We start from the raw sequence: 22575 nt of genomic DNA, 5'->3' as shown, positions 1-22575 counted from the left end.
ATTCTAATTAGGAGGGGGTTCTATTGCTTTCAAAATCACATGCTTTTCCTACAAACACTAAGATATTTTGCATAACTTAGAGTGAATTCTAGAAATAGTGTATGTGCTAAAAATAAAATTCTGTGATAAATTTTAATCTATGAGGGTTTGGAAAGTCACGGATATCTGTCACTGGACCAAACTATCAGATACCATATCCATTAATAAGTTACTTCAACCTTTATTTTGGTCTTACGTCACCCAATGACAAAACGCTATATTCACAGTAGGGGAGTGGATAAATTAGGAGTTCGGGATTAACGTATACACACTACTGTATATGAAATAGGTAAACAAGGACCTACCTGTTTAGCACAGGGGAATACATTTAATATATTTTAACAATCTATAATGGAAAGGGCTTTCCTTTCCATTATATGCACACACACATACATAGACACACATCTATATAAAACTGAATCACTTGCTGTACAATTGAAACTAACACAACATTGTAAATTAACTATACTTCAATTTAAAAAATTAAGCTAAATTCAAAGATTTTTTTTCATTTTGATTGTGATTGCATTAATTTTATTTTATTTTTAAACTTTACAAAATTGTATTAGTTTTGCCAAATATCAAAATGAATCCGCCACAGGTATACATGTGTTCCCCATCAAAAACTTGTTTAGCACAGGGGAATACATTTAATATCTTTTAACAATCTATAATGGAAAGGGCTTCCCAGGTGGCACAGTGGTGAAGAATCTGACTGCCAATGAAGGAGATGCAAGAGATGCAGATTTAATCTCTGGGGTTGGGAAGATCCCGTGGAGTAACCCATTAACTGGAAATGGCAACCCATTCCAGTATTCTTGCCTGGAAAATTCCATGGACAGAGAAGCCTGGAGGTCTACAGTCCATGCGGGGTCACAAAGAGTCAGACACAACTGAATGACTGAGCATACACACGTAATGGAAAAGAATGAAAAAGAATGTATATAGATATACACGCACATACATAGAAACACACATATATAAAACTGAATCACTTGCTGTACACTTGAAACTAACACAACATTGTAAATTAATTATACTTAATTTAAAAAATTAAGCTAAATTCAAAGATTTTTTAAAACCCTCACTGTGTTGTATCCACTAAGCTAGGCAATTTTTTGTTAGTTCATATTAATTTAAGCTGGTCAACCATTCAAGGTCTAAATCCTGGTTAGAAGGTAGTATCATTTAAAGGAGAATATACATGTATGTGCACACATCTGTTGGAGAAAGAAATGGCAGCCCACTCTAGTGTTCTTGCCTGGAGAATCCTGTGGATGGAGGAGCCTGGTGGGCTGCTGTCCACAGGGTTGCACAGAGTTAGACACGACTGAAGCAACTTAGCATGCATGCATGCATTGGAGAAGGAAATGGCAACCCACTCCAGTGTTCTTGCCTGGAGAATCCCAGGGATGGGGGAGCCTGGTGGGCTGCCATCTATGGGGTCGCACGGTCGGACATGACTGAAGCGACTTAGCAGCAGCAGCAGCATACATCTGTGGACACACACACAGGGTTTTATAGTTGCCCAGCAGGTACAAGACATGTGCCCTGATGCCGTGCTTACACTGTCATTGCAGATGTCATTTTAATTGCCTATTGCATGTGATTATGATATACGTGGTACTCAAATTTAGAAAACGTCCAAATATGAATTCTATTACCCACTTTTCTTCCCACAAAGATGGGTATCTTGTAAGCCATATGTGATCTGGGTAGTAAAAAGATTATCTGCCTTTATGTCTTATTTAATTCTCCTAGATGTCCTTGATAGTGTCTTGCACAAAAAGACCATGAATAACTTCGTTTTAATTTATTTGTTTGTCTCACTTATTCCTGATTGGAGCAATTGAGAAAAATTACATTCATAAATCTTATTGCCAAGATAAGTAATTATGCACGAAATACTCCAAGCTGCTTCTGATTCTCATTAATGAAGCAGATTATCTGCAAAATAAGATGCTGCTGGAGTTGGGGAAAAAGGTCAGCTACTCATCTTTAAATGTAAAACAAGTGCACATTTTTACATCTGAAAAACAAAGAGAGGACATGCTATGATTACGTTTTTCAGGCTATCACATCCCAATTAAGATAGAAAAGTATGTGGTCTTCATCTGCTTTTTTTCTGAAATTGATGTAAATTTTAAGTTGCCATCATTGTGGTCACCTAATTTCTTTTCCAAAGGAAATTAGCTAAACTATTACAGTTCAAAAGCATTAGGTTATAAGCACTTAGAAACAGAGGAGTATTAAATGCATCTTTTAAATGGCTCTTATGAGAGAAGATGCATTAGATATTCAGACACTCACGTTGTTATTCATCAGTAATCTTTGCTCTAATTCTCCATTTAATGTTCCTTCTTCTTACATGGTTAAAATGATTGACAAAGCTGATATTTTATTAATGGAAGGTTTGACAGTTCCTGTGTTCCCTAAAAAAAAGCACAGAACTGACAAAATTATCTTTACCTTCCAATGAAGCATGTGTCTCTGTGGTTCCAGTGTTCCAGGCTTTATGGGGTAGTTCATCCGGGAACATGACAATCACAGAACTCAAATTACTAACAGGAACATGACAATCATAGAACTCAAATTACTAACAGAGTCACATTCAATTTGGTGTCCCTGCTGCTAATCTTCCTCAGTGTATCTTCAACAAAACTTTAACATAGACCATTCAGGAAAAACTTGAAAACTTAGGTAAGATAATTATGCTTCTATCTACCTGGATTTAAAAATCTTTCCTGTTCACATAATTATCAATATAGTAAATCTCACTTATTATTTATAATAGTGAGAAACTGAAGAGACTCTACTTCCACATCAATAAGATATTAAATTGTGCTACATTCAGAGGGTGAAATACAACATGAAAATTATCTATGGTATTTTTGACACAAGACTATGTCTAGGACATGTTTAATTTGAGTATTAGGTAATAAGATAACAGATAATATGCAGAGGTTATTAGTTTTTGTTTGCTTGTTTTGCTATTTCTTTAATAAATGTATGTGTGCCTGTGATATACTCATGCTTGGATAAAAGTCTAAAACACAGCAGAAGTCAAATGTTAATTTGCAATTATTTGTATGGATAGTAATCTAATCTATAGTTTTAACTCATTAATAGATAAACATTAAATCATAAGCAGAAAAATATAATTCTATTTTTTTTGAATTGCTAATTGAGTTTCCATTAAACAAGTATGGCTAAGATTATAAAAGTGACTTATTGGATCATACCCTGTGAAAGCAAAATAAATAATGAATTTAGCCTTTAATGCAAGACCAACCTTTCTGAGAGCAAAGATGAGTAGGATTGGGGGAGCAGGTAATGCATTGGGTCTTCACTGTTCTTTTCAGATGTGATGATAAAAAAAGCTAATACTAATATTGCATTTTCCATGTACCAGGTACTGTTCTAGCACTTGACATACAATAGCTCGTTTTATTACCTCACATTTTACAGAAGGTTCATTTGATGGGTTGAGATAAGAAAAGACATTTGATGGGTTTCCCTGATGAGAAAACTCAGGGAGGTTAAATAATTGCACAGGTACTCAACTGGTAAATGGCAGAGTCAGGATTCGAATGCAGTCAACAAGCTCCAATACTTTGGCCACCTGATGCAAAGAACTGACTCACTGGAAAAGACCCTGAGGATGGGAAAGATTGAAGGCGAGAGGAGAAGGGGATGACTGAGGATGAGATGGTTGGATGGAATCACCAACTCTATGGACATGAGTTTGAGTAAGCTCCAGGAGTTGGTGATGGGCAGGGAAGCCTGGAGGGCTGCAGTCCATGGGGTCACAAAAAATCGGACACGACTGAGTGACTGAACTGAACTGAGCAAGCTGGTCCCAAGATCTGTGATCATAAAAGCACAAAGAAACAACAGTGACCATTATTAAATACTTGAGCTGCTGCTACTGGTATTTGTGAAAGAAAACATAACATGGGATATTTTAAGACAAAGAGTCTTAAATTTTATATGTAAGGAAAGTATTAATTTATTTATTGATATACTTTAAAAATTTATTTTTTGGTCTCATGATCTTTTTTTTTTTTTCTTTTGGACGCACACGGCACATGGGATCTTAGCTCCCTGACCATGGATCAAACCCATAATCCCTGCAGTAGAAGCACAGAGTTTTAACCACTGGACTGCCAGGAAAGTCCCTCATGATCTTTTTATAAAAATTCTTATTGAAATATAGTTGATTTACAATGTTGTGTAAGTTTCAGATATATAGCAATATATATATTTATATATACACACACAGACATAATCAGTTATAAATGTATATATATGCATATATATTAGTTTTTTTCCTTTACAGGTTATTACAATACAGTGAATATATTCCTTGTGCTATATAGTAGGTCCTTACTGGTTATCTCTTTTACATATAGCAGTGTGTATATTTTAATCCCAAACCCCTAATTTATCCCTCCCCCTACTTCCCCTTTGGTAACCATAAGTTTGCTGTCTATAGGTTTATTTGTGTTTTGTAGACAGGCTCATTAATATCATTTTTGTAGATTATAAATATAGTGATATCATATGATATTTATCTTTCTCTGACTTACCTCAGACATGTATGATAATCTTCAGGTCCATCCACGGTGCTGCAAATGGCATTATTTCCTTCTTTCTATGGCTGAGCAATATTCTATTGTTTATACATACCACATCTTTATCCATTCATCTTTTGATGGACATTTAGGTTGCTTCCATGTCTTGGCTATTGTAAATAGTGCTGATATGAACACTATGATCAAAACCATCCCAAAGAAAAAGAACTGCATGAAGGCAAAGTGGTTGTCTGAGGAGGCTTTACACACAGCTGAGGAAAGAAGAGAAGCAAAAAGCAAGGGAGAAAGGGAAGATATACAAACTGAATGTATAGTTCCAGAGAATAGCAAGGAGAGATAAAAAGGTGTTCTTAAATAAAGAATGCAAAGAAATAGAGGGAAAAAATAGAATGGGAAACACTAGAGATCTTCAAGAAAATCAGAGAATCAAGGGAATATTTCATGGAAGGATGGGCAGGATAAAGGACAGAAATGGTAAGGATATAACAGAAGCAGAAGAGATTAAAAAGAGGTGGCAAGAATACACAGAAGAACTATACAAAACAAGGTCTTGATGACCCAGATAGCCACGATGGTGTGGTCATCATTCACCTAGAGCCTGACATCCTGGAGTCAGAAGTCAAGTGGGCTTTAGGAAGCATTACTACAAATAAGGCTAGTGGAGATAATGGAATTCCAGCTAAGCTATTTCAAATGCTTAAAGATCATGAATTTAAAGTGCTGCACTCAAAACGTCAGCAAATTTGGAAAGTTCAGCAGTGGTCACAGGACTGGAAAAGGTCAATTTTCATCCATTCCTAAGAAGGGAAGTGCCAAAGAATGTACAAACTACTGTACAACTGTGCTCATCTCACATGCTAGGAAGGCTATGCTCAGAATCCTTCCAGCCAGGCTTCAGCCAGACGTACAAGTGGACTTTAGAAAAAGTAGAGGAACCAGAGATAAATTGCCAACATTCTCTGGATCATAGGAAAAGCAAGGGGATTTCAGAAAAACATCTACTTCTGTTTCACTGGCTACGCTAAAGCCTTTGTGTGGATCACAACAAACTGTGGACTATTCTTAAAGACATGGGAATACCAGACTACCTTACCTGTCTCCCGAGAAACCTGTATGCAGGTCAAGAGGCAACAGTTACAACTGAACATGCAACAACGGACTGGTTCAAAATTGGGAAAGGAGTACAAGTCTGTAAATTGTCACTCTGCTTAGTTAACTTACACGAAGAGTACACCATGTGAAATGCAGCCAGAATGCATCACCAGTTGGAATCAAGATTGCCAGGAGAAATATCAACAACCTCAGATAGGCAGATGATAACACTCTAATGGCAGAAATGAAGAGGACCTAAAGAGCCTCTTGATGAGGTGAAAGAGGAGAGTGAAAAAACTGGCTTAAAATTCTACATGAAAAAAAACTAAGATCATAGCAACAAGTCCTATTACTTCATGGCAAATAGATGGGGAAATAGTGGAAACAATAACAGATGTTATTTTCTTGGATTCTAAAATCACGCCAAATGGTGACTTTAGCCAGAAAATTAAAAGATGCTTGTTCCTTCGAAGTAAAGCTATGACAAACCTAGACAGTGTATTAAAAAGCAGAGACATCACTTTGCCCCCAAAGGTCCATATAGTCAAAGCTATGATTTTTCCAGTAGTCATGTACGGATGTGAGAGTTGGGCCATAAAGAAGGATGGGCACTGAAGAAGGATGAGCCTTCAAATTGTGGTGCTAGAATATATTCTTAAGAGTCCTTTAGACATCAAGGAAATCAAACCATTCAGTTTGAAAGGAAAATCAACCCCGAATATTCATTGGAAGTACTGATGCTTAAGTTGAAGCTCCAATATTTTGGTCACCTGATGCAAAGAACTGACTCTTTGGGAAAGACCCTGATGCTGGGAAGGACTGAAGGCAAAAGGAGAAGAGGGCAGCAGAGGATGAGATGGTTGGATAGCTTCAAGGACCCAATAGACATGAATCTGAGCAAACTCCATGAGATAGTGAAGGACACGGAAACCTGGCATGCGGCAGTCCATCGGGTCACAAAGACTTACTGGCAGAACAACAACATGAACACTGGGGTGCATGTATCTTTTCAAATCATAGTTTGTTCCAGATACATGCCCAGGAGTGGGATTGCTGGATCACATGTTAACCCTGCTTTTAGTTTTTTAAGGACCCTCCAGATTGTTCCCCATGGTGGCTGAACCAATTTACACTCCAACCAACAGTGTAGGAGGGTTCCCTTTTCTCCATATCCTCTCCAGTATTTACTATTTTTAGACTCTTTGGTGACAATCATTGTGACTTGTTTGAGGTGATACCTCTCTGTTGTTTTGATCTGCATTTCTCTAATAATTAGCAATGCTGAGCAAGAACCTTTTCATGTACCTGTTGGCCAGATGTATGTCTTCTGTGGAGAAATATCTATTTAGATCTTCAGTCTATTTTCTGATTGGGTTGTTTTCTTGTTTTGTTTTGTTTGATACCGAGCTGTATGAGTTATTTGTATATTTTGGAAATAGACCCGTTTTACTTAAAATTTATCCTTAAGATAATTACTAAATTGATTTTGGTTCTAGACTATTAAGAGTAGAGTCTAAATGAAAGCCTGGTTCTTGTAACCACAACTGTGAATTCTTAAAGCCTTACTATACCTATGGCAGCCTCTAAAAACTAAATAGTTTTAAGAGACTTAGACACATGTAACAACAGTAACGCTAAACTCAGGGGGATGAATAGAAATGAAAAGAGAAAAAATTCATAAGTTGTAAGGTATATCCAAGAACAGCGATGACAAGAAAACTAATATTTATTAAGCATCTTTTAAAATAGTAGGCATTGTGCTCCATGCTTTACACATGTTATTGAATTCAATCCTTAGAACAAGTCTGTGAATTGTTATTATTTCCAATTTAAAGATTAGACTTGTTAAAACAACAATGAGATACTGCTATGCTCCTATCAGAGTGGCCAAAGTCTAAGACACGGATAGCATCAAGTGCTCACAAGGACATGGAACAACAGCAACTCTCTGTTGAAAGTGGTACAGCCACTTTGGAAGGCAGTTTGGCCATTTCTTATAAACATACTCTTAGCATATATCATCTAGCAATTGTGTTCCTTGGTATTTACCCAAATGAATTAAAAACTTATGTCCATACAAAAACCTGCACATGGAATACTTATTACAGCTTTATTCATAATGGTCAAAGCTTAGAAGCAACCAAGTTATCCATCAGTAGGTGACTGACAATGGGATATTATTCAGCGCTAAAAAGAAATGAGTTGTCAAGTCATAAAAAAAATGGATAAATCTTAAATGCATATTAATAAGCAAAAGAAGACAATCTGAAATGGTTACATATTATACAATTTCAGTAATATGACATTCTGGAAAAGGCAAAACTATGGAGACAGTATAAAGATCAGTTTTTGCCAAGGATTAGGCAGAGTGGAATGAAGAGGTGCAGCATATATGATTCTTAGGGCAGCAGAATATTTTGTGTACTAAATGGTTGATATATGTCATTACATATTTTTCCAAACCTATAGAATGTACTGCACCAAGAGTCAACCCTAGTGAAAACTATGGACTTGGAGTGATAATAATGTGTCAGTGTAGGTTCATCAATTACAACAAATATACCACTGTGTTGGGGGATGTTGATAGTGGGAGAGGTTGTGCATGTGTGGGAACAGAGGATATCATGTACTTTCTGTTCAATTTTGCTATGAACCTAAAACTTCTCTAATAAATAAATTCTATTTAAAAAAGCACTCCCTCAAAAAGTACCCAAAATATGAAGCAATGTAAGTTAGAGAACAACTCACCAAATCAAAAACCTTCTGTAATCTCTTACTTTAGTTATCAAGACATCTTTCTGCTTTCTGGGGTTGGCATGGTATCTAGATTTCCCTTAAGCACATGACTAGATTAGATAGTTCATTTTTAATCTTCATGTGGTTATTTATTTTTTACTGCAGAGGATAAGTGGATGATTATTGTCATAGTCTCAAAGCAGAAAGGCAAAATTACTACCTTAAAAATAAATAAAACTTACAGTAGCTGCTTTTTCATTCTTGGGAAACTGTTCTGTGTTTTGAAAGCCTCTTTGCAGATAGAATGTCTCTGGATAAGAGGTTGTAGTTTAAAAGGGATAAACTACTCTACATGATAAAGTTAGAGGAGCTTTTAATGCATTCTTGGAAGCACTAGAGTTAGGGGTTAGGCGTTATGAATTCAATAGAAAGAAAATAAGTTTCTTTTTAAGTGAACAGCATCTCTGGGAACATGGCTTCAGGTCAGGATTAGGGGAGAAAGAGAAGGCCAAAGAGGAGAGGGGTAGAGTGTCATGGAATAGGGAGGTCAAGGAACTCTGGAAATGGTTGTCTGATAAACAGCTTTATGTTTTTTCTTGTCCTGAGCATTAATTCTCCTTTGCTGTGCCAGAAAGTGAAAGTGAAAGTGTTAGTCATTGAGTTGTGCTCAATGCTGTGTGACCCCATGGACTGTAGCCCACCAGGCTTCTCCACCCTTGGGATTTTCCAGGCAAGAATACTGGAGTGGGTTAACATTTCCTTCTCCAGAGGATCTTCCTGACCCAGGGATTGTTCCAGGGTCTCCTGCATTGTGGACAAACGCTTTACTGTCTGAGCCACCAGGAAATCCCTTGCTGTGCCAGAATTCTCAGTTAAAGACTACTGCATTAGATAAAAGACTTCTGGGTAATGAGCATGTAAAGGTGTGGTGGGGGAAGAACTAAATTGGGGAAGGGCTGTGGCTTAGCAGGCAAAGCACAGCAGATGCAGGACAGCAAATGGTAGCCAAGGCAAAAGGGCTGAAAGTGGAGACGGGCTGAGACATATATAGTGACTTAGAGGAGGAGGTGACGAAATGCAAGATGCCTATGTGTCTGGAGATGCCTGCATTTGGGTCGTCCTATGACACCTCCTCAGAGAGGCCTTCTATGATTCCTTCTCTGATTAAAAGTAGATCAACAAAAGGCAAAATTCACTGCCCTAGTTAATCTTCTTTATAGCACTTGTCATTGTTCATTTGTTTATTATCGTACCCCTGGAAGGGGAAATGGCAACCCACTTCAGTATTCTAGATGGCAAATCTCATGGACAGAGGTGCCTGGAGGGCTACAGTCCATGGGCTCACAAAGAGTCAGACATGACTTCGCAACTGAACAATAGCAACAAAAAGTACTAGAACCGTGGTTCTCATCTGGGGGTAATTTTGCCCCCCAGGGGACATTTAGCAATGTCTGGAGACCTTTTTGGTTTTTACAATTACAGTATATTCTATTGGCATCTGATAGATAGAATGTTGCTCAACACACTAGAGTGCCCAGGACAGCCTCTCAAAGGAATTACCTAGCAGCAACTGTCAATAGGGCTGAGGTTATTGACAGTTAAGCATTAGAAAATGGATTAGCAGGAAAATTCCTAAGGAAATGCATTGAAGGAAAATTCCTAGAGGAAAAAGACTATCTTGTATGTTGTGTATCCGCAGTACTTACAGTAGGATCTGGTATACAGTAGGTAGGCCTGGCAGACTACAGTCCATGGGGTCACAAACAGTCAGACATGACTGAGCGACTAAGCACAGCAGTACAGCAAAGAGTGGGTGCTCAATAAGTATTACTTGAAAGGTTAACTGTCATTTAAATCCTCGTTTTTCCAGCTTTAAAGAAGAACCAGTTCTCCTGGACTCATATTTGTTACCATCTCTATGTTAATCTCTCCAATTTAGACTGGAGCAATAATATAAAGTATATGAAGAGACCCCTTTCTTATGCATCTAGACCAGGATACCTCCTTCCACATCATTTCTCCCTAAAAATTCCTTCCACTTAATCTGTATGGGTTAAAGCATGGGACTGGGGCAGTTCTAAACACAGCAGTAAATATCCTACCTATTTGAGCTGGGGTTTTGCACAGAGCTGTATCCACTCTTGCTCTCAAGTGATTGGGACACAAGGAACATACAGCAAGCACAGTGATGAATGACCAGCGCTGGGCCTACAGTCTGGGTAGTGAGCTCTAACAAGCCTGCAACTCATCAACCTCCCACCCCGAATCCCTCCAACCACTGAGCATCCAACCATAGGCCAAGGTTATATTTCTTCATTGGTATCAGAATATTCCTCTAAGAACATTATCTCTATTTCAGGCGGATAGACTTTCACTGGCATTAGCAACAGTCTACTACAATTCAGCACCATCACACATCTCCAACATTCAAGAAAACCACAACGAACATTTCCTAATTTCAAAAAAATGTATCTAAAAGTAGTGACCTGGATGGAAGTAAGAAAGAGAATCCAACAATAGGACCTAGTCACTTTGAAAACTGCTAGTGGATATCGTCCCATTTAAAAAAATGAGGATTATAATAAGAAGAAATACAATCTCTGTTTTTATATTACGTGCTTGGGAAAACAACATGGTACTTTGGATCAAAGACCAGAGGATTTGACCATGACAACTGAAAAACTGTCCCAGGAAACAGATCATCCACATAACAAGCCAATTTCGTTAGCCAAGGTCAGGATAACATCAGTGCCCCTTCGGGTTACCTGACTTTCCTGCTGGTCCCACTGACACATCTGCAGAACCTGACTCAGTTCCTGCTGCTGCTGTTTCAGGTACTTGTCTAGTTGCCGCCTCCTGTCTTGGAGAAGTTCAAGGAGACTGTCGATCTTCAGGCAGCTGTTTTGAGCTCCCTGAATCATCTCAGCATTTACATTAGGTCCATCACTCTTGATTTTTTCTATGAAGTCAGTGAGTTCTTGACTTTTGTTTAAAAGGGCTAGAGATCGTTCTAAGAGTTCTAGAGAGAAAAAAACAACAAAAAACAGTGATATGAGCAAGCTTTTATATAGTAATAGTTGGACTTTTCATATGATTTAAAATATATGTAAACCTCTATTAAAAATAAGGAATTCAGATACGTAAACGTAAAATGCCTCTGATTCAACTGGTCAGATATCTCAGCCTAACAATTGCTATGATGCCAACTGCCAAGTGTTGGAGGCTGAAGTTTTCAGCATTAGTATAAATCGGTACAGGGAGTGGAAAGACTCTGAGATTTGAGCACTGGTTCAGTTGGTTTTTAGTGGTATGATGCTCATGAAGGCACCTACTCTCCTTGGCACACTCTGCATCCTGAGGTGATTGGACTAAATCTGAGGTTTCAAGGCCAATGCCTGCAGTGACCAAACAAGAGCTCAGTGGATGTGCTGGCCAGGTGCCCGGATGCCAGAGACTATGGCAAAGTGGAAAATACGTGCTTAGCCTCACAGGATCAGCTGCCACTAGTGCCAATCAACTGTGGACATGAGAGAATACGGGTTCAGTGTCGATAGGGTTTCCAAATTTTAGAGAGTTATAAACATGGATTTTTATGTAAAAGTTTCTGATTTTTAAATGTTTTATAATTTGTATTTTAAAATTAAAAAGAATATTGAAGGATAAACAAAGCATGGCTCTCTGGCAAATGGGCCACCAACTTGTGCTCTCTGGAGTAAACAGCATTTTAGGTTTGGGCAACATCTTGTCGAAATGGGAGCTAAAGCTTGAAAATTAAAGGGCCACCAAAGGAGAGAGTGTAGAAGAGGGAGCTGAGAGCAGCACTGCAAAAGCAGCCTCACTTGGGGATCAACTGGAAGAGCAACTGGGAAACTATCCACTCTCCACAGTCAGAAACCCAGCAGACATACCCCTCACCCTAATTCCATCTCTACTGAGACCTGTCGATTTCACCTTCTATCTCCTGCATCTGTCTGTTTTTCTCTATCCCCAGTACAGAAAGCACCATCTGTTCCCTGAACTTGTGTGTACATGTGCTCAGTAGAGTCCGACTCTTTGCGACCCCATCGACTGTAGCCTGCCAGGCTCCTCTGTCCATGGGATTCTCCAGGCAAGAATACTGGAGTGGGTTGCCATTTCCTCCTCCAGGGGATCTTCCTGACCCAGGGAGGAAGAAGATCCTGTGTCTCCTGCCTTGGCAGGCAGATTCTTTAACACTGTGCCTCCTGGGAAGCCCATATCCACAACAGAAAGTATCATCTGTTCCCTGAATTTATGTAGTCATCTCTTAATTGCATCTCCTCTCCAATCCAGATATTAGCCAGAAAGATTGCTTCCAAACACAGTATGTCTCTCTCTCTCTCTCTCGCACACACACACACACACACCCTCCCAATGGCTTCCCATTGTCTTTGAATTAAGGACAGACCCCTTAACATATTTCAGTTATGGCACGGTCTGGTCCCTATCTTCCTTTCAGATTGTCTCAATCTCTTTACCTCCATCCATATCTTCTTTACCTCACACACAGTTGACTCCCAGTTGCCTCAGAAGCTTTCCCTACATTCTTGGCTAAGGACACCATTCTCCTCATCCCTTATTTCTCTACGTTTACTCTACGCATACTTCAAGTTTAGTCAATGCTCAATTTCTCAAAGGAGAAATCAGACTGGAACAAATCTTCCTATTCAGTGTTCCCAAATACAATGTTCCTCTCATTCATAGCTCTTTTCACAGCTATAGTTCTATATTTATATGTCAGGTTAGTTGACTAATGTCTGCTTTTGTCACTAGGCTCCAATGCAATATGGGACAGGGGTCATGACTGTATCCTTAGCACTAGTGTAGTGACTGGGGAGATATTCAATAATTTTTGTAGAAAGCTTGCCTGAAAGTGAAGTCGCTCAGTTGTGTCTGACTCTTTGAGACCCCATGGACTATAGCCCACCAGGCTCCTCCGTCCATGCGATTTTCCAGGCAAGAGTACTGGAGTGGGTTGCCATTTCCTTCTCCAGGGTATGTTCTAACAAAACCTGGTCCACTGGAGAAGGGAATGGCAAACCACTTCAGTATTCTTGCCTTGAGAATTCCACAAACAGTAATGAAGAGGCAAAAAGATAGGACACTGAAAGATGAACTCCCCAGGTCGGTAGGTGCCCAATATGCCACTGGAGATGAGTGGAGAAATAACTTCAGAAAGAAGGGAGAGACAGAGTCAAAGCAAAAACAAAACCCAGTTGTGGATAGGACTGGTGATGGAAGTAAAAAGGATGCTATAAAGAGCAATATTGCATAGGAACTTGGAATGTTAGGTCCATGAATCAAGGCAAATTGGAAGTGGTCAAACAGGAGATGGCAAGAGTGAACTTCGACATTCTAGGAATCAGGGAACTAAAATGGACTGGAATGGGTGAATTTAACTCAGATGACCATTATATCTACTACTGTGGGCAAGAATCCCTTAGAAGAAATGGAATAGCTATCATAGTCAACAAAAGAGTCTGAAATGCAGTACTTGGATGCAATCTCATAAATGACAGAATGATCTCTGTTCATTTCCAAGGCAAACCATTCAATATCACAGTAATCCAAGTCTGTGCCCTGACCAGTAATGATGAAGAAGCTGAAGTTGAACGGTTCTATGAAGACCTACAAGACCTTCTAGAACTAACACCCAAAAAAGATGTCCTTTTCATTATAGGGGACTGGAATGCAAAAGTAGGAAGTCAAGAAACACCTGGAGTAACAGGCAAATTTGGCCTTGGAATACGGAATGAAGCAGGTCAAAGGCTAATAGAGTTTTGCCAAGAGAATGCACTGATCATAGCAAACACCCTCTTCCACCAACACAAGAGAAGACTCTACATATGGACATCACCAGATGGCCAACAATGAAATCAGACTGATTATTTTCTTTGCAGCCAAAGATGGAGAAGCTCTACACAGTCAGCAAAATAAGACCAGGATCTGACTGTGGCTCAGATCATGAACTCCTTATTGGCAAATGCAGACTTAAATTGAAGAAAGTAGGGAAAACCACTAGACCATTCAGGTATGACCTAAATCAAATCCCTTATGATTATACAGTGGAAGTGAGAAATAGATTTAAGGAACTAGATCTGATAGACAGAGTACCTGAAAACTATGGACGGAAGTTCATGACATCATACAGGAGACAGGGAACAAGACCATCCACAAGAAAAAGAAATGCAAAAAAGCAAAATGGCTGTCTGAGGAGGCCTTACAAATAGCTGTGAATAGAATAGAAGGGAAAAGCAAAGGAGAAAAGGAAAGATATACCCATTTGAATATGAGTTCAAAAGAATAGCAAGGAGAGATAAGAAAGCCTTCCTCAGTGATCAGTGCAAAGAAATAGAGGAAAACAAAAGAATGGGAAAGACTAGAGATCGTGTCAAGAAAATTACGGATACCAAGGGAACATTTCATGCAAAGATGGGCTCAATAAAGGACAGAATGGTTCGGACCTAACAGAAGCAGAAGATATTAAGAAGAGGTGGCAAAAATACACAGAAGAACTGTACAAAAAAAAAGATCTTCATGACCCATGTAATCATGATGGTGTGTTCACTCACCTAGAGCCAGACATCCTAGAATGCAAAGTGGGCCTTAGGAAGCATCACTACAAACAAACCTAACAGAGGTGATGGAATTCCAGTTGAGCTATTTCAAATCCTAAAAGATGATGCTGTGAAAGTGCCACACTCAATATGCCCATAAATTTGGAAAACTCAGCAGTGGCCACAGGACTGGAAAAGGTCAGTTTTCTTTCCAATCACTAAGAAAGGCAATGCCAAAGAATGCTCAAACTACCACACAACTGCACTCATCTCACATGCTAGCAAAGTAATGATCACAATTCTCCAAGTCAAGCTTCAACAATATGAGAACTGTGAAATTCCAGATATTCAAGCTGGTTTTAGAAAAGGCAGAGGAACCAGAGATCAAATTGTCAACATCCACTGGATCATCGAAAAAGCAAGAGAGTTCCAGAAAAACATCTATTTATGCTTTATTGACTATGCCAAAGCCTTTAACTGTGTGGATCACAAGAAACTGTGGAAAATTCTCAAAGAGATGGGAATATCAGACCACCTGACCTGCCTCTTGAGAAATCTGTATGCAGGTCAGGAAGCAACAGTTAGAACTGGACATGGAACAACAGACTGGTTCCAAATAGGAAAAGGAGTACGTCAAGGCTGTATACTGTCACCCTGCTTATTTAACTTCTATGCAGAGTACATCATGAGAAACGCTGGGCTGGATGAAGCACAAGCTGGAATCAAGATTGCCGGGAGAAATATCAATAACCTCAGATATGCAGATGACACTACCCTTATGGCAGAAAGTGAAGAAGAACTAAAGAGCCTTTTGATGAAAGTGAAAAAGGAGAGTGAAAAAGTTGGCTTAAAGCTCAACATTCAGAAAATGAAGATCATGACATCCAGTCCTATCACTTCATGGAAAATAGATGGGGAAACAGTGGAAACTTGGCTGACTTTATTTTTCTGGGCTCCAAAATCACTGCAGATGGTGACTGCAGCCAAGAAATTAAAAGACACTTGCTCCTTGGAAGGAAAGTTATGACCAACCTAAACAGCATATTAAAAAACAGAGCCATTACTTTGCCAACAAAGGTCCATCTAGTCAAGACTACGGTTTTTCCAGTAGTCATGTATGGATGTGAGAGTTGGACTATAAAGAAAGCTGAGTGTCAAAGAATTGATGCTTTTGAACTGTGTTGTTGGAGAAGACTTGAGAGTTCCTTGGACTGCAAGGAGATCCAATCAGTCTATCCTAACGGAGATCAGTCCTTGGTGTTCATTGGAAGGACTGATGTTGAAGCTGAAACTCCAATATTTGGCCATCTGATGCTAAGTGCTGACTTATTGAAAAGACTCTGATGCTGGGAAAGATTGAGGGCAGGAGGAGAAGGGGACGACAGAGGATGAGATGGTGGATGGCATCACTCACTCAATGGACATGAGTTTGAGTGAACTCCAGGAGTTGGTGATGGACAAGGAGGCCTGGCATGCTGCAGCCCATGGGGTCACAAAGAGTCAGATACAACTGAGCGACTAATCTGAACTTAACTATGTTTTCCAGCTGTTTATTCTAACATTTGATCACACAAAGTGAAGTATTTTTCAAGGGTAAACTGTCTAGATATATCATGACCTTCAAAAAATAAAATCTCTATAGTGCACTTAAAGATTGTATTTTTCTGCATATACAAACCCTACTTACAACACAATACCCTGTGATATGAGCCTTCTAGATATTGAATAAATTGTTATTTGTTTTGATTGTCACTATATCTAAAAAAGTAATATTAAAGTATCAGATCAGATCAGATCAGATCAGTCGCTCAGTTGTGTCCAACTCTTTGCGACCCCATGAATCGCAGCACGCCAGGCCTCCCTGTCCCTCACCAACTCCCGGAGTTCACTCAGACTCACGTCCATCGAGTCAGTAATGCCATCCAGCCATCTCATCCTCTGTCGTCCCCTTCTCCTCCTGCCCCCAATCCCTCCCAGCATCAGAGTCTTTTCCAATGAGTCAACTCTTCGCATGTGGTGGCCAAAGTGCTGGAGTTTCAGCTTTAGCATCATTCCTTCCAAAGAAATATATATTATACTAATAATACGTCATTATGAAGTATAAATAACAAAGTCAAGATGGATCAGTGAGGGGTGTACACCAGTTAAAGTGAATTTATAGCTTGTTAAAATTCAAATGAGCTTTTTTTTTTTTTTATAAAGCATCAAGGGTGGGATGCCTTGACATTTTGACATTGAGAACTTGGGTGATATTTCTTTGAAATGTATTTTTAAATATTCAGTGTTACTCAATGAGATAGTGTTTCTTAAACTTACATTGAGAACATGGGTGATATTTCCTTCAAATGTATTTTTAAATATTTAGTGTTACTCAGTGAGATAGTGTTTCTTAAACTTATTCAATGAGTATTTTTAAATTATACAAATGTAGAGAAAATACTGAATAGTATAATAGACCACAATGTACCTATATCTCAGCTACATTTAAAATATATGTAGAAATTTAAGATAAAGGAAGTCATAATACGATTGTTCCTGTAAGGAGGCTTTTTAGGCATTATGCCCATTATAAAAAGGCCATTGGGAAATTGGAGGGTGCAATTGTGATTCTTTAGAGCTTAGAAACAATTTTCTCCTCTTTAATGTCCCTGTAGTACCTTATTGCTCATTTTTTAAAAGTTGTTTTCTTACTGGAGGATAATTGCTTTACAATATTGTGGTTTCTGTTGTACACTAACATGAATCAGCCACAGGTATACATATGTCCCCTCCCGCCTGAACCCCCTTTTCACCTCCCACCCCATCCCACCCATCTAGATTGTTCCAGAACATGGGTTAAGTTCCCTGTGTCACATAGCAAACTCCCACTTGCTATGTATAATTACTGTATCGTAATGTATGTTTCCATGTTACTCTCTCATTTCACCCCACCCCCTTCTTCCCCCACTGGGTCCATAAGTCTGTTACCTATGTCTGTATCTCCATTGCTGCCCTGAAAATGGGTTCATCAGTACCATCTTTCTAGATTCCATACATATGCATTAATATTTGTCTTTCTCCTTTTTAAAAAGCATCATTTTGACATTTTGTGTCTAAGAGCTGGTTAATGAAAGGAAGAAAAGCATAAGGAATATGTGGAAACCCTGCCACCTGCCCATACTTCCTGTGTATATGTATGTATGTGTGTGTGTGTGTGTGTGTGTAACTGTTTACAGTATCATAGTAAGCTCTTCAATGTAAAGACAATATTTGTCTTTCTCTTTCTGACTTATTTCACTCTGTATAATAGGCTCTGCTGCTGCTGCTGCTGCTGCTAAGTCGCTTCAGTCGTGTCTGACTCTGTGCGACCCCAGAGACGGCAGCCCACCCGTCCCTGGGGTTCTCAAAGCAAGAACACTGGAGTGGGTTGCCATTTCCTTCTCCAATGCATGAAAGTGAAAAGTGAAAGTGAAGTTGCTCAGTCGTGTCCGACTCTCAGCGACTCCATGGACTGCAGCCTACCAGGCTCCTCCGTCCATGGGATTTTCCAGGCAGGACTACTGGAGTGGGGTGCCATTTCATCCAATTCATTAGGACTGACTCAAATGTGTTCTTTTTTTATAGCTGGGTAATATTTCATTGTATATGTGTACCATAATTTCTTTACCATTCATCTGTCAATGGACATCTAGGTTGTTTCCATGTCCTGCTGCTGCTGCTGCTGCTAAGTCGCTTCAGTCGTGTCCGACTCTGTGTGACCCCATGACGTCAGCCCATCAGGTTCCCCCGTCCCTGGGATTCTCCAGGCAAGAACACTGGAGTGGGTTGCCATTTCCTTCTCCAATGCATGAAAGTGAAAAGTGAAAGTGAAGTCACTCAGTTGTGTCCGACTCTTAGCGACCCCATGGACTGCAGCCCACCAGGCTCCTCCGTCCATGGGATTTTCCAGGCAAGAGTACTGGAGAGGGGTGCCAGTCCTAGCTATTGTAAAAAGTGCTGCCATGAACATGGGTCCATGCATCTCTTTCAATTATGTTTTTTCAGGGTATACACCCATTACTGGGATTGTTGGGCCATATGGTAGTTCTATTCCTGGTGTTTTAAGGAATTTCCATACTGTTCTTCATAGTGGCTGTATCAATTTACATTCTTACCAACAGTTATTGTTCACTTTTACATCATGGTGCTGAGTCTTAAATTGGGATTATATACAAATAACACTCAATAAACATTTGAGTTGGATCTTATTCTAAACCCTGGACATTCTGAGATGTACTAATTCCACTCCTCCAGAATCATATAATCTGGTAATGTAGACAAATAGGGAAATAAATTATTATATACAATATGCTGGGTGGTAAATCAGAAGAACTCATAGAAAACAAAATTCACCAATAAATGTATGCATCCTCCATTAATCTGTAGGCTCCCTGATGACAAAGGCCAGGTACTCTTCAATTCACATGCCTCTGGGTTTCTCACCTGGCATGGGTTCAGAAAATATTGGCTTAATTATGTGTTGCTGAATTGAGAGCAACCAGGCTGGTAAGCAGTCTGGAAATTATTTGTGGAAAGACTTTAACTTTAACTAGGCATGCTTCACCCAAATGAAAGAAGATTACATAGGACACTTAGTCTTCAACTATTTCCAAGACTGTCACATAGTAGAGGGAATGAACTTAACCCTCCGTAACTTGCCAGAGGGTAAAATCTTCCATGCATTCATCCTGGTTCTAATGTCTGAAATGCTACGAAATAAGTCTCCAACATGCAACACAACCTTAGCATTGCTGAGAAGAAAAAAGTATAGGTTTTGAAGTAAATTTAAATACAGTGAATATTAGAGATAGGTTTGATTGTAGTTTTTCCAGTCATATTATTAACTATCATCATCCTAACATTCACATTTTGTGCTACTAATTAATCAACATCTCAGAACCTTATGATAATTCCTAACTATAATTATGTTATTATTTGGTTGCAAGTCGTGTCTGACTTTTGCCACCCCTTGGACTGTAGCCCGTCAGGCTCCTCTGCCCATGGAACTACCCAGGCAAGAACACTAGAGTGGGTTGCCATTTCCTTCTCCAGGGGATCTTCCCAATCCAGGGATAGACTTGCACCTCCTGCATTTTCAGGTGGATTCCTTACCACTGAGCTACCAGGGAAGTCCTGTTATAATTTATTATTTATTTATTATATTATAATATTATAATTTATTATAAATTACAGTCTAGCTGTAATTTATTTCCCTAAATTTAAAGATAATAGATATTGATGTGATCTGAATGTGTGTCCTTCCTAAAATTCATATATTGAAATCCTAATGCTCAATGTGTTGATATTAGGAAATGGGACTTTTGGGAGGTGAATAGGTCCTGAGGATGAAGCTCTCATGAATGGGATTAGTGTCCTTATAAAAGAGATCTCATGGAGCTCCCCAACCCCTTCCACCATGTGAGAATACAATGAGGAGTCTATAACCCAGAAGAGGGCCCTTACTCAACCATACCATCACCCTGATCTCAGACATCCAGCCTCCAGAACTGTGAGGAATAAAATTCTGCTGTTGATAAGCTGCCTAATCCATGGTATTTTATTACTGCATCCTAAATAAACTAAGAAGATACAATGTCCTTAACTGAAAATGAGAGTTTTGCCCTTGAATATGCATTTCAAATCAGCTCATCTTAATTATATCCCACTGAATTAGTTGATTAATAAACTTCACCAACTCCCATTTTATGAAAACAAAGCCCTTGAAGCTACCTTGGAGATAGGAAGTGGGAGCCAGATATCCTGACGAGAGCCTCCTGCAATCTTGGTGCTTAAAGTGTTACAGAGAAGGAACACAAAAATGTCATGATAAACATGCCCCCAGAATGGAAGAATATTTTGTCATCACAAAAGTAAACTATGATTCTTATCTTTGCTACCACTGTTACCCATTTTTCTAGAGTAAGAGGATGTCTGGTGGACTCCCTTGGAAGGCAGGGCATCCGTCCCACCATCAGCTGGATGTCAGGGCCTTGCAGCCTAAGTCCCCAAACACAGCAGCTTGTGCCCCGTGACAAATGGCTTACTGAGCCACAGAGCCCAGTAACTGAAGGAGCCAACACTAACAATGGCATTAGGGCACTCCCTCTTCTGGTTTCTTCCCAAATGTTTATGGTAAAGTCCCTTACTTCCACCACAACCCCTCCCCTTCCAGTCCCTCTGGAAAATGCTGTCAAATGATGGCCTTAGTACCAAACCACTTCACCAAAAGCATCCGTCAGTGTCAGGTTTCCAGAGGTACAATTGCTGCATTATGATCATGTTCGTAGGATAAAGATTGAATTGAGGCCACAGAACCCATCTCAGTGGCCAATATTCGATTCACTTTCCAGCCTAAGAGTAATTTTGGGTGACCCTGTTTACCCAATGTAGGCTCAGCTAGACTGCTGCTGCTGTATAAAAATGGGCATGCCACTGTCTAACACTGATACTTTTGATGCTATTTATAACCCCTGTTAGTGACAGGTCCTATAGAACAATAACCTGTTACAACTATATGCATATATGTGGTTGGATCTCAAAACATTTACACAGGAAAGACTGAGTCTTTTAATCTTTGAGTTTTAGAAAAATAATGATCCATCATCTAGGCTCCTTTGGAGGGTGTTAAAAATACAAAATTTGTTTGTGGTTTTAAAAACACCTTCTGTCACTATCCAGCATGATCAGGTTTATGAAGCTAAAAGGGGAGTTGTTGTTGCTGTTTAGTTGCTAAGTTGTGTCCGACTCTTTTGCAGCCCATGGACTGCAGCCTGCCACCTCTATCCATGGGGTTCAGTTCACTTCAGTTGCTCAGTTGTGTCTGATTCTTTGCAACCCCATGAATTGTAGCACGCCAGGCCTCCCTGTCCATCACCAACACCCAGAGTTCACTCAAACTCAGCTCCATTGAGTCGGTGATGCCATCCAACCATCTCATCCTCTGTCATCCCCTTCTCCTCCTGCCCCCAATCCCTCCCAGCATCAGAGTCTTTTCCAATGAGTCAACTCTTTGCATGAGGTGGCCCAAGTACTGGAGTTTCAGCTTTAGCATCATTCCTTCCAAAGAACACCTAGGACTGATCTCCTTCGGAATGGATTGGTAGGATCTCCTTGCAGTCCAAGGGACTCTCAAGAGTCTTCTCCAACACCACAGTTCAAAAGCATCAATTCTTCGGTGCTCAGCTTTCTTCACAGTCCAACTCTCACATCCATACATGACCACTGGAAAAACCATAGCCTTGACTAGACGGACCTTTGTTGGCAAAGTAATGTCTCTGCTTTTCAATATGCTATTTAGGTTGGTCATGACTTTCCTTCCAAGGAGTAAGCATCTTTTAATTTCATGGCTGCAGTCACCATCTGCAGTGATGACTGTTTCCACTGTTTCCCCATCTATTTCACATGAAATGATGGGACCGGATGCCATGATCTTCATTTTCTGAATGTTGAGCTTTAAGACAACTTTTTCACTCTCCACTTTCACTTTCATCAAGAGGCTTTTTAGTTCCTCTTCACTTTCT

General features: G+C 39.5%; 1 protein-coding gene across 4 annotated transcripts in view; it reads right to left on the bottom strand.

The window, feature by feature from the left end:
- Positions 1–22575, bottom strand: part of CCDC141 (coiled-coil domain containing 141) — a 213874-nt gene that overhangs the window by 130495 nt on the left and 60804 nt on the right. For all 4 annotated transcript variants that reach the window (XR_008711769.1, XM_055572073.1, XM_055572074.1 and 1 more), the window contains exon 5: positions 11228–11481. Coding sequence is in view for 3 of the 4 variants with exons in the window: in XM_055572073.1 (XP_055428048.1) it covers positions 11228–11481 (254 nt within the window). In the remaining variant the exon portion in view is untranslated. The remainder of the gene's footprint in view (positions 1–11227; positions 11482–22575) is intronic.

Source organism: Bubalus kerabau, chromosome 3 (assembly GCF_029407905.1).
Source record: "Bubalus kerabau isolate K-KA32 ecotype Philippines breed swamp buffalo chromosome 3, PCC_UOA_SB_1v2, whole genome shotgun sequence".
Taxonomy (NCBI): Eukaryota; Metazoa; Chordata; class Mammalia; order Artiodactyla; family Bovidae; genus Bubalus; species Bubalus kerabau.
The sequence above is the reverse complement of the archived record's forward strand: the minus strand, read 5'-3'. Positions and strand labels throughout refer to the sequence as shown.